The sequence below is a fragment of the Eptesicus fuscus genome, chromosome 11 (assembly GCF_027574615.1).
Source record: "Eptesicus fuscus isolate TK198812 chromosome 11, DD_ASM_mEF_20220401, whole genome shotgun sequence".
Classification (NCBI taxonomy): domain Eukaryota; kingdom Metazoa; phylum Chordata; class Mammalia; order Chiroptera; family Vespertilionidae; genus Eptesicus; species Eptesicus fuscus.
This window is the reverse complement of record NC_072483.1, coordinates 82033519-82047162: the sequence shown is the minus strand read 5'-3', so window position 1 is coordinate 82047162 and position 13644 is coordinate 82033519. Positions and strand designations below refer to the sequence as shown.

The 13644-nt window shown below is 39.5% G+C and overlaps 1 protein-coding gene across 4 annotated transcripts in view; it reads left to right on the top strand.

Moving 5' to 3' along the window:
* The window catches only part of PARD3B (par-3 family cell polarity regulator beta), a 910289-nt gene that overhangs the window by 536572 nt on the left and 360073 nt on the right, over positions 1 to 13644 (top strand). For all 4 annotated transcript variants that reach the window (XM_054722996.1, XM_054722997.1, XM_054722998.1 and 1 more), the window contains 2 exons: positions 1056 to 1155; positions 9102 to 9217. In XM_054722996.1, coding sequence (XP_054578971.1) covers positions 1056 to 1155; positions 9102 to 9217 — 216 coding nt within the window. The remainder of the gene's footprint in view (positions 1 to 1055; positions 1156 to 9101; positions 9218 to 13644) is intronic.

The window sequence follows — 13644 nt, the reverse complement described above, 5'->3', positions numbered from 1 at the left end:
CTGTCCAGGATCACCCACAGGGGTCTCCTCTAAGCCTTTCATCCCTACCCCAAATCAAATGTTTGATGTCCTGTCCCACTGAATCCATGTTCCCTGGGGTCCTTTAAGGTAAAACCTAATAGTACAATTATTCCTGATGTGCCTTCTCATGGGAACCAGCATGTATCCATCCACCCCTCCATAGCATGAAAGGCACTACCTCTACAGTGGTGATCAGAAATAGAATTATACTTTTCAATCTTACTGATGTTTATTGGATCCCTTCATTGTGCAGAATACACTATCAGACTATCAGAGATGTAAAGATGAATACAATGCCTTTAGTGTCCTTACGAGTAGTCTAAAGCAGGGGTCAGCAAACGTTGCCTGTGAAGGGCCAGACAGTAAATATTTTATCCTTGAGGGCCATAGGATCTCTGCTGTCACTCCTTAGCTCTGACAGTCTAGTGCAAAAGATTAGGCTGAAAAGTATACATGTTTGGTGGGTAGGAAAATCAAGATTCAGACTTCAGTCTTTTTGCTTCCAAGGCCCCAAGCCCAGGGGGTTTGATTCTGAAACAGATGCAAAAAGAGTATTTTTCCCTCTACTGTGTCTAAATGGGGAGTGGATATACTGTATCTCATGATTTTTTCAAGTACTTTTTGTCACTAAGGCAAATGCTCAATTTACCATATAATCCAGAGCATTCATTACAGAGTCTTATTTATAAAACTGTTGTCATGAAAGAAATAGCTTTGTTAATCTTCCACTCATCACAGGGAATGAATGTGTGTCAGCCTTTCCCGAGATGGAAAAAGGTAGTCAAGATGCATGGACTTGCCGGTAGTTGCCAGCGGGTCACCAGCTTAAAAACATATTAGCAGGCTTAGAGTTCCTTGTCCAGGCTGCACTAGCTCTCCTACAAGTCCCTCCATTCCATCAGAGGACTTGTTTATTTCGAGGTTGCTTTATGTGCTAGTGAAAATTGTGTCTGAGAGTTGGACTGAAGCACAAGTAGGCACTGAATGATTCTGCCCCTCCGTTTACTACAGCTTCATTTGTTCTTTGTTTATAGAGCCATTGCTTCCCAGTGATGGATGGGCCGAGAGCGAAGTACCTCCTTCTCCATCACCACTTCCCGTTCTGGAATTGGGCCTTGAAGATTACAGCCACAGGTATCGATAAAATGATATACCATTTATGTTCCGAGTTATAGTTTTTCGGGGAAATCCCAGAAACCTTATTTTAACTCTGTTTCTTTCCAGAATGGAAATCTCAGAGTGCCTATAATTCCTTTCCAGTGAAGGTTTCTCATAGCTGATAGATTCGATTGTTCATATTTTGCTTCTTGGAATTTTTTAAGGTTCATAAGATATGATAAAATATTTAAGAAAATTGTTGGATTTTCTTTTGCCAAGTTAAAACCTTGGACACAGTGGAAAGCTAAGAAAAGTTATATGGGAAGCTATAAAGCAAAACTGAGAAGACATAAAGCTTGGGTTTTTTATATTTTCCTTCTTTTGTAATTGGCAAACCCTAAAGGTATTTTAAAAAATAGCTGTTCCCAGAAAGTTAATGGAATCTAGAAATTAAAGCAATGCCATATATAATCTAAAATATTGCAAAGAGTGCCCAATGTTATATCCATTTTGTAATAGAAACCAAAAAAAATCAATATTTTTTAGAATCACACAAGCATGAGAGAGAGAGATTTGCTAAGCATATACACCATTTAACTAGTGGAATTCATAGATTTTGTTCTTCTGATGAATTTTAAAACTCATTAAATTGCCCCTTTGCTATTTTCTATATTTATTATGGCTGTTTAAAACTGTGCATTATATTCTATTCTATGTCCCATGATAATCCTGTGAAATTTTTTTCATTTTTCTTGTAGCAATGCTGGTGTTATTCCTATTATACTTTTTATTACAATCTGCTAAAAATTAAAGCAACACAACAAGAGAATAGCTAACTCTACTAGCTGGCAGCTTACCTATACTTAGCTATCTCTGATTCCAACATTTTTTAAGTCAGCTATCTCACTCAAAGACAGTTTCATAAAATAGATTGATAATCACACTCATGTTCTAGATCTCTGTCTCTTGGGGATTTTTGAAAGGATATCTGGACATATTTATTTTTGTGCATTCGTTTCCATTGCCTGCCTCAATCCTGAATCAAAAATGACAGACTGATGGCATTAAATATTCCTTTTAAAGAATACTTTTATTTATTCTACTTGAGTGTTTATCTGTGTATATGTGCAAAACTGTTGGGACAATGCAAAGAAAAATCAGATGTAAATCCTACCCTCAAGGAGGTGGTAGGCTAGTCGGTAAAAATGACCAGCAGAACACAAGGTACAAAGTGGTATTTACAAAAGTGATATAGATAAAATGCTCTGGATGTCTAAGGGGGAGGAGAATGCTTCCAGATAGAGCACCCAGAAAACATGATGGAAGAAAAATAACATTTGAGATGAATCTTAACATGTGAGTAGGGTTCCAGCAGACAGGAGCATGTTGTGACCAGGTTTGGGTGTGAGACATAGGTTAGGAAAATGGGGGATGGTCAATGTTCACGGGAAACACAGCCTCTTCAGGTACCCTCTGTGGCAATTGGAGTGAAAGGTACTGAGGACTGTCCTGGGGAGGATGGGAGAAGCCTTCAGATTGTTCCCAGTGAAAGAGGGACCAAGGCTATCTGGAAATAGGTTCTCCTGGTATCACATGAAAGGCATTTCAGGGACAATCATGGAGGATTTTAAGCAATAGTGGCAAGATTTATTAGCGCGCCCTTGAAAAGGCTGCTTTGATGAGGCGCTTCCCTGGCACTCAGCTGGTAGGTGGCATTCACTGCCCCCAGGTACACCACGCCCACATCCAGGCCAGGTGGGTTAAAGCCATCTCACTTCGGAAGAAGTCTAGCTTCAGATGCCACAGGTTTTTACTTGTCCCCAGGGCCCAGAGCTGTACCCCCTGTCTGCCTGTACCCCCACATCAGAGGCCCAGGAGTCTAGCTTAGTCTCTTCTCCTCAGTCTGGCCTGAGATCAGCACTGTGAGCACTGTGCTTCGGCCCTGCAGCTGCTAAAGAGACTGGGGCTTTTGGTTAAGTTTACCTATATTTCCTTGGGTTTGGGAAGAGGTAAGCTTTCTTTCACACTATCCAATATTTTTCCTGGATCTTCCTGGGGCTATGGGGGTGCCTCCCCTATCCAATCTCCTTCCTAGATGTTAGGCTTTGTCCTTGTCCAATCCCACCTTTTCCCCAGGTTTGTTTCCTCCCCTTTAATCCAGGGAAGGGGGCCATTGGAAAACCAGTCTTTCCTGCCCTCTGGGATGTTAGTCTGTTTGGCAGAGTGATGGAGGCTGTTCCCCTGTGTGACTGAAACTGTAGTTTCCAGATTTAATCAGCCTCAGGCAGTGTTCTCCCTTCTCTTTTTGTTAATCCCTAACTAGCTGCCTATGCTAACAAGATGAAAAACCCTGAGAGACAGACAGAGAGAGAGAGAGAGAGAGAGAGAGAGAGAGAGAGAGAGAGAGAGAGAGAGAGAGAGAGAGAGAGTTAGTTAATTCAGAGATGTCACAGAGATAGAATTAGTGAGAATTAGCAAGTGCCTTTTTGGGTGCTTCAGTGTCTCCACAGATTTTTTTTCTTGCCCTTTTCTGTAAAGCTCTTTTCTCCATGATCTTTACAAACAGCTTATATTGGCCCCTACTGCTGTAAATCTTCATCACATGATTTGAAATAGTGACTTCCATTTCTGTTTCCCCTCTCCCTCCCTAACCTTCTGTGTTTTGGCTTCTGTTCTCACCCCTTCCCTAGAATTGCTCTCTTCATCAACAGTAATCTCCTTTCAATTAAAAGTATGTCGTTGTCTCAAACCTGATTCCTTTGTTCTCCTCCACAGTATTAGAGTCATTAATTTGCTCACCCATCCACCCAAAAGTATTTATGGAGCTCTAAACTGGTCACTGCAGAAGGTACTCAGATTAGAAAACATCCCTGCCCTAAGGAATGCAGCCCCCTCTGGAAGAGACAGACACACAGCTAGGAAGTAGCCTGCTTGCTGAGCATTAGATACAATCTGCTGGCCAGTGACTCTGCCTTCAGGGAGCCAGGAAGCTCTTCCAGGAGAAGTGATGTTAAAATGGTCCTTTGGAGAAGAGAAAGGAGCTTAGGAGGCAGAGAAATGGTGGGAAGGGCAGTTTGGGTTAGGAAAACCCAAAAGAAGGGAGAGGGCCATGCAGAGCGCGCTCAGGGTGGCTGAAGCACCTGGTACCTGGGGAAGAATCAATGGGAAAGGCATTGTCTCTCACTCTGTGGGCACCGGCTTCTCCAGAGAGTGGAGAAGCATTGAAGGGTTTCAAGCCTGGCTGACAATATCAAGTCAGTGTGTTTGGTTGTGGAGGATGAGTGGACGGAAGAAGGCCTAGACAAGGTTGCAGTCTGGGTGGGGACTGGCAAGAGCAGAGAAGGGCTTGAATGGAGGGAAGAGCAGCCTGGTGGAGAGGAACGAACGGAGCCAACGACGTGTTTGAGATAGAAGGAACAAATCTAAAGCTTTGAAAATCTCCCTCCTGGGATTTCCTGACCTGCACCATCCTGTGAGCTGCTGCGTTGCCTAGGTGACCAGCAGCAGTGGGGTTTGGATGTGTGAAACTTGGGGTGGAGGAAGAATTGGAAGGGATCCAGGATGGCTGAGCAAAGGAGGCTGGGAGGCCGTTCTGTCTTTCAAAATAAGTAAATAAATAAATGAACTTTGAAAGCCCTCTAAAAGGGAAAGCGGGCTTTAGGGATGGAGCCAGTCTTATGAAGCAGAAAACTGCTGTTGCATGAAGAGTAAAAAACAGATTTGATCAAACCTAATGCCTGCACTTTGAACCGAAATGAAATCGGGGATTTACTGAACTTATTTGTAGCATTATATCAATAATTAGCAGACAAAAATTTAGAATATATGTGTCTGAGTAAAAAGTAAATAAATATAAAGGAAATATATTTTCTATAGTGATATCTCATGGCAAATTAACAGCAGACAGAATATAGTAACAGCTTAGACAATATTTGGTTGTTGTCTATTTCCCTCTATCTTGATTCTATCTCATGTCTCTGTCCTCTCTCTCTCTCTCTCTCTCTCTCTCTCTCTCTCTCTCTCACACACACACACACACACACACACACACACGCACACACTCATCTTTTCTCACTCAGAGTAGCCAATAGTTGAAACCTATTTGTGGACACCTCAGATTCCTGACATGATTTTTGGCAAGCCCCTAAAAACTTATCCCCCAGCTTTTATTTCAGACAGTTCTCCTTGAACATTCATGGCCAGGTCCTACATGTCTGTCACATTCCTGATTTGCCACCACACTCAGGACACTGGTGTGTGTTTCATGCTACCCCGTCTATTCATTATGCAGCATAATTTGACATTGAGTATCATTTCTATCTGATAGATCCCCTGGTTGTTCATGCTGAAAACACCGCCTTTACCTGAGGCATGTCTGTGGCCTGCTGTCAACGTCCAGCTTCCCGCAGCATCCACTGCGGCCCACTCAGCCATGAGCACATGCAGACTCTTTCAAGAGTAACATGCGTCATATTTTATAATCATCGTGCCACTCTCCCACTTGAAGAAGTTTTCATATGTAGCATAAATCTGCAAACTGTTTTGCTAGTCAAACTTACGTCTGAAATATTGGCATGTTAACTAATTCAGTGCTGCACTCATTATTGAAGTGCCTGTATGCTCTCACCGGCTTTAATCCCATAGAGCCATATTAGACTTACTTCCCTCCTTAACTATCTACCAATCTGATATCAGCTTCAAATTCATTTGTACCATTGCAAGTGTACACTTGGTCACATTCAAAACAATGGTAGCAGATGCATATATCACTATGGTTAATTTTATTTATTTGATTATATATCAACATATCTACAAAAAGAAATTCACTTTATTTAGACAGGACCTTACTTGATGTTATTTCATCAAGTGGTATTACCAGCATTTTTTGTTTTTTGTTGTTTGTTTGTTTTTAATGGAGATAGAGAAGGTTGTCTCCCAAAAGTCTGGGGAAATTTGAGTTTTTATTCTTAATTTGTCAATGAATGTGTGGTTTCGTAAAGTAATCTAAGACAATGAAGTGCCATTAACTAGTATGTTACTCATTTGGGTAGATTCCCACAGTCTTCCTTGAGCAGAGGGCTGTAAATGCATGGGGCCTAAGTTTCAATGAGGACTATTCATGTTGGTCCTAAACCTCCTCCCTAAAGACTTTCATTATAACGCATGGCATGTGTTTGGATTGACTCTGGTTTTCCTTTATTTCATGATATGCACCCCTCTCCTGAAACAAACAAACAAAAAAAGTGAATCTAAAATGCAAGAAGCATCAGAGGGTGAGCAAATCTATAGTAACAGGGAAAGTTTCCATTTCTTTGGACTCAGGATCAGCAACAACCTGTGCCCAGGTTGGCCACCATTTTAGCCAATGTGTTTGTGGCTCTGGGAAAAGTTCAAGAAGCCACAGTTTGGGCCAGCTGTGTGACCTTGAAACTTCAGCCTCCCCTTTGGGCCCGAGTGTCTTATCTACAAGATGGAGAGTTAGATGAGGTGACCTTTCCCGCCTTCTGGCTCTGAAAGGCTCTGATTCTATGAAGCCCATGAGTCTTTCTGACACTAAAACCACATCATCACAAGAGATCAAAGGATGAAAGACTAAGTGCACATGGAGGTCAGATAACATCATTAAAGGCAAGTGCTTCCAAACAGGAGGCTGAGGGGGAGCTCACAGTCACAGTAGCATCTGAGTTCTTTAAGATGAGCTGAAGCAGTGAAAGTGTTGCCATTATGCGAGGCCAGTGGCAATAGCACTAGTGGGTCAAGGATTTTTGTTCACAGTTGGCATATTTTGCCATCACTAGACACCACATCTAATACATTTTCTATGTCAGTGGCTTTGTCTATTGAAAATGTAGACAGACATCAAGAAAGAAGAAAAAAAAATGAGCTTCAAATTTGAAAGAGCAGATTTAAACGTCTTGAGAAGTTTTTGTGAAACGTATAATTTCTTCACTGTAGAGTGCCTCAGGCCCTCATTCAGAGACCAATCTAACCTACAGAAATAAAGAAAAGAATTAATAGCTCACTTATTGAGCTCTTATTGTGTGCTAGGCACTATTGTCAATATTAACAAATTTCAAAATTAATCCTTACAATAACCTTACAGAGTAAGTGCGATTACTATTCATTTTGTGCACTAGTACACTGAAGCCATGGACCCTGGCCTCTAACTCTCAAGCCCAGGGCCCTGACCATTGCACCACAGGAGCAAAGGGGTCTCAGACATAGACCTACCAAGAGGCTGAAAAAGCAGAGAAGGCAAAGTACCTATAAAAAGCCTGGGGAACTCAAAAAGCAGAAATTTGCATTCATTTGGGAAGCTTAAGCAGATCTCTTTATCTGCTTGTTTCCTAAAAGCTCCTATAGAACTTACCCTGAAGAGACACGATTCTCCTGACTTTACAAACTTAAATCACTTTATTTCTTAACAACACTGTAAGGTAAGGAGTGCAATTATACCCATTTTCTACATAAGGAAATCCAAGCACAGAGGGGTTCAATAACTTGTCCAGGCCCCACAGCTAGTAAGTAGCCCGGATTTAGAACTGGGCAGACCCGCTGTGGCATCTGTGCTGCCTGACCCAGGTGCTTCTTTCATCTCCCCACTACATCACAATAATAGAGGTTCATTCATTCATTCATTCATTCAGCAATGTTACTTAGCTGCCCATCAATTTTAATATTGCTGTAAGACAATATTAAATATGCATGACTAATGAGTTTCAATAAAAGATTAAACTTATTTTGGTATATTTGGTTAAGAAACTGAGATCCCCTGTACATTTTAGAAGGGTTTTCATTCAAAATAGTTTATTTTTGTTGTCGTTGTTTTATTGTTTATAGTGTCAAATATCAACTGTTTAAAAAATTCAGCCTCACTACTTTCAGATTCACCAAGATACTTGATTTGAGTTTTCACTGTATTTAAGATTAGGATAAAGTTATGTTAAAATGAGCCACCATATTTACCCATAATTACCTTCTGAACATACAGGAGTACCAAGGGAGACGGTTGCTATAATTTTAATTTATTTTATAAATATATATATATGTATGTATATATGTATATATGTATATACATATAATAAAAGCGTAATATGCTTATTAGACCAGACGTCCTTCCGGACAACCTTCCGGACGAAGCGGGAGCTGCAGCCAGGGCTGCGAGGAAGGGATCAGGCAGCTGCTGCGGCTGCGAAGGCCTACTCTTGCATGAATTTTGTGCATCGGGCCTCTAGTATATATATAATTTACTTCCAGATCAAGAAAGAAGCTCTCATCTGTAATTCCCTTATATAATTTCCTCCATCCTCAAGCAAAATAAATACAGTGTTCAGCAGAAATAGAATTCTATGAGATTGACTACAAGTATTAGGAACCCTATAATGAACATTTGATGTATCTTGTGTCTAAATTGTCAAGTGTGCTTTCCCTGTTATTTCCTTTTGGTATTATTGATGAGTAGACTATTTGCTCAGCATTAACATTAGTTTTAGATCCTAGATCTAAAAAAGTAGAAAATCAAACTGCTGCAGCCATCAGTCATTCAACAGGATGGTTTTCTCTAAGGGATTCCCTTTCACTTGTTTTTAAAGGAAGGGCATGCCTAGCCCATAGACATCTAACCCGAGTCTAGTCTGTGCTGATATCTGGCGACATCCTTTGAAGTGCCTGTGCCTTCCTGCCTCGCCTTACACACTCAGAGTTATAGATTGTACTGCAGGATCCCAATTAGCGGGAACCAGTCAAGAGGAAAACACCATATTAGCCAGAGAATATTTTATTTAAATTGTAGAGTGTGATAACGTATATGAAAAAGAAATTGCTACATCTCATGAAAGAAACCTGACATTCAAGAATTAGTTTAAAATGCATGGTTGTGTGCTGCAAAGAGAGTGATGAGGGTCTCTGTTCAAAATGAGGACTGCTTCTGAGAGAGAGATTTTATTCTAAACCTAAATATGGCATCTGGCTTTTTTCCGCAGTTCTGGGATGGATCCGGCTGTGTATTTTCCAGATCAGCACATCAACTTCAGATCTGTGACACCAGCCAGGCAGCCCGAATCCATGAGTCTGAAAGCCTCAAAGAGCATGGACCTTGGTAAGTGAGGGTGGGGTGACTTCCAGGTCAGCTCTCCAGCCTCAGCCCATCTGTCTTCCCTAATGTCCTGCCTTTGTTTCTTCAACTCCAACCTTATGGGGCAGGGCCTACTGAAGCCTAGAGCAGGGGGTAATGGTCATTCTATCTTCTCACTTCCTCTCACATACTTCATTGTAATTATCCCTTCCCTTTGTAAAAGAGAGATAGATGACTTATTTTTTATAAAGTGGTCCACATAGGTCAGAAAAATATGATGATTCGTTCCGGAGGATGTGAATCCCATTAGCATTTAACTCACCTGCCTTTGGATCTATGCTCTCGCTTCTGCTGGAGACTTTCCGTTGCTTACATACACATGTGTGGCAGGGCCTGGGAAGATAATGTGGTTAAATGCATCCTCTTCCACAGGATTTCCCCTCTCTGTGGGTGATGGGCAGGAATGGCAGCAAAGGATTCATGTCTTTAAATGCCCATCTCCCCAACACTGGAGGGAAGAGGGGTCCTGGGTTTGCCAGACTGAGGGTGCCCGGGTTCCCTCGGGTGGTGCCTGAACAACTTCATTGAGGTTCTGAGCCCCACAGGGAACCCGGTAGACTGTTGGCTGCCACGGCAGATCCAGGGCCCATGCACAAACCAGGCCCCGGAACGTGGCACCCTGGAAACTTTTCAGATACCCAAGGACATTGCTGCCCTCCCATGGGGAGAGCAAATGTTTAGAGAGGAGTGTGGGTACAATTCTCAGCGAATTATTCATTGCTTCCTGAATGCTCAGAGGCCATGCTTTGCCAATGTTTTGTTTTTTTTCTTGAGGCATATTACATATTTCATTAGTAGCAAATAGTAGAAAATAGAATAATCAAAACTGCATGTTCTACAAAACACTCTGATAAATAGTGCTTATCTGTAACTCATTTACAGGAGTTCAGAAAAATGTTCAATCATGATGAAACAAGAGAAATTCATCCTATTTTCTATAAATTAAACAGATCCCTGGGTCACATTTGCTCTAATAGGCTATAGCAAAAGACGGGTAGAAAGCCTTACCGAAGATGCAGTGCTGGGCACTGGCAAAAGGGGGTATTTTCTCTCATGTGATCCTTTGAAAAAACAGAGGAATAATGTGTGACAATGGCATAGGTTATTACTAATAATTTAAAGGGCAATTTATTTTCATAGAGTGCTTGATAAACATTTCCTGTTCAGTCTTCCCAACTCCTCTATGACAAAGATGAATGGATAAAAACTGCTCTTCGTTTTGGAGGAGAAATATATTACTGTTTTCCTCATATAATTTTTAAAAGAGGCCAGCACTATGGTTCTAAAAAATTCTGTGCAAAAGAAAACATAGCATCCATTTTAACTTAAGGAAGGAAAAATATCAAATCTGTATCCAAAAATGGTATTTCTTTGGATGTTTCTTGTTGCTGAAAAGTTTGTTTTTAAGAGCCTTTCTCTCTCAAGTTGAAACAGGCCTTGCAAAATATGTATGGTGAGCAATCACCCATTGCATTTCATCGTACTTATGCCATAGATGACAACGATAATAGTAATGTTTGTTCAGCTTACAGAATTGGGCAGAGGTCATGAGCTGTTTTCTTCAGGACACTAACACCAAATTAAGAGCATTGGCTAACATGCACTGTACAGCAGAAGTGGTAAAATATGCTGGAAACACATTTTTAAAGTAACCATCAACATGTGTCCCTTCCAGAAAGTGCCAATTTAAAGCTAACAGTCTTGCAAAGGGCTCTGAGGGTTACTATTAGAACTATTTTTCACAAAGTAAAAAAATAAAATAAAATAATTGAAGCAAAACAAAATCTCCTGTTTGTTGTTTAATTAATTTATGTTGGATATTGCTCCTGTATCAAGTGGGTAGGAATCTTCAAAAGCTAACAGGCCCAATCAGTACCTTCTTTGATTTGTTTGTTTCATTTTTTGCTGCTGGGGCTAAGCTAGTATTTTAACTCAAATACTGGTGAGTCATTTTTCATATGTTCAAATTACTTTAAGGTGAACAGGTTCCATTTACTTATTTTCACTTAGGTTTCCAAAGCCAGAAAATCTTTATTATAAAAAGTAAAGCCTTCTCCTCCCCCATCTCATTCCGCTATTCCCCAGACACAAAGCTAATTTTAAAATAGTTTGCTGTGTGCATCCTTCTAGATAGTACTCTATTTGCTGCCCCATCTACATACAAATGTCTATATTATATGTTGTGTTTCTTTATAAGATATGTGTGGTGTTATGTTATATGAATGAGTCTTGATTTACAGTTTACATTTCCCCTTTTGATTGAATTTAGGCTTCATTGAGAGTTTTAGCAGCTTTTTATGTTTGGGGGGCTTAGAAGGCCTGTTTGTATTTCTTATTTTATAATTTTCTTATTCATGTCCTTTGCCAATGTTTCTATTTGTTAATTCTTTTTCTCTTCTTAAGAATATTATATATGTTGCAAATAATTTCTTATAATTTGTCTTTTTTAGCTTGAGCATGATATTCATTACTATAAAAAGGTTTTTGTCTTATAGTCAAATATTTTCATCTTTTCCTTCATGACTTTTGAGTTTTATACTTATATGTTTTCTTCTAGTACTTTTAAAGTCTTGTGGTTTTTTGTTTGTTTGTTTTTTCTTTTTTTTGTTTTTTAGTGTGTAGCAAACTGTGAGGTAAAATTATCCATGGCTTATGAGTGGAAAATTTTTCTCCATGTAAATATACAAATTATTAGTAACGTTTATTGACTTTTGCATCTCTTTCCCATTAATTCAGAATGCAGTCACATTGCACACAAAATTCCCTTACTGCCTGAGTTGATTCCTAGACATGCTGTTCTATTGATATATTAGTCTGTCCCATGCCAGAACCATCCTTTTTAGATTATCATGTTATCATGCTGTATTTTGATAACTTGCAGGACACTCTTCCTCTGATTTTTTTTTCTTTAATAAAATTATTTTGGCTCTTCATAGGCGTTTATTCTCCTACATGAACTTTAGATCAGCTCATCAAAATAAATTTAAAAGTTAAACAGAGTGTTTCTTTTTGTGTGTGTGCGTGTCCATCATCATGTTTGCTGATGGTTCCTGTTAGAAATGTTTTCACCAGGTTGAATAAGTTTCTTTGTATTTCTATCTTCTTAAAAAGATTTTTATTTGCTCATTTTGTTTAATCAGGAATGTATGCTGCATCTTATTAAGTGATTTTAATGATCTATATAGAATGATTATGAGAATTTTGTTCTTTATTTTATTAATATGATGAGTTATATTAATAGATTCCCCAATATTTAATCTCTGAATGACTTGAAATTTTTCTCTGCACTTGTAAACTGTATAAATGATTAATATTTTCTATGTGCTCTAAAAGATAGGTATAAAACTCTAGTTATAACTTTACTTAGTGTCATTAGTTCCTATATATCCATTATAGATTTTTTGAGGCTCTTCTACCTCAATATGTGGTGGACACTTTTGTCAGCATGCATGTGGCCACATTTAAGTAACATCAAGAATGATTAAAATAATGAATAAAAGGAAATTTATTTTTAAATAATTAGATGTAACTATGCTTATTCAAAGGGGTTAGGGTGTCATTTTCTGGGTTTTCCAGAAAATCAATCTTTTCCTACTAATTGTAGACCTTCCTCTATTTATTTAAATTACCAGAATTACTATGTTCAGCCTGGATCCCTTTAATTTGTTCATAATTGAGCTTGTGTGGGTGTTGAGTTGGAAGCTCTCAGGAGCTGAATAACACAGCTGCCTCTTTGGCCTTTGGCATAGGGTTTTCCCCCAAAGAGCTGGCCTTGTTGGCAGTATGCCAGAGAGTTACAGTCAAAGACTTTTTGTTGAGAAATAAACATCTTTCATTTCCAGGCCTGGTGTTTTATGACCCAGTAATACTTTTTAAGTATTCGTCTGAATTATTCTAGGGACAGCATTTCAGTATTTTGGCCCATTCATTGATCTAATCTACTATGTAGCTCAATTCAAAGTTAAGTTTAAAATGTTATTTCACACAAGATTTTTTTTTTAATGTTTTCTCTCCTGTTTCAAATCGGCCTCCGAGTAGTACTCCTATTTCAGAAGGGCATCCTGTAACACAGTTAGGAGGAGCCTGAGGGCGGTGCAGATGGGAGATGCTGGCCAGCTGTCCGGCCCAGTGCAATGAGAGGAAATGAGCTCTAAGTGATGCATGAGGCATTCAGGCAGCATTTTCGGAAGTTTCCCGACAATGAAGATTGTTAGCATTCCATGTCTCACAGTCTCTTTAAAAAGTGCATGTGTTAGGAGTCCCTAAAATCAAGACGATAAATAAACTGGCTGATTTTCCTTTGGGTTCAGCAATTTTATTTTGTTAGTGGCTTGTTCAAAATTTGTCTTAAGACAGAAAATATTTGCAGACACTCACAGCTGAAGTAAATT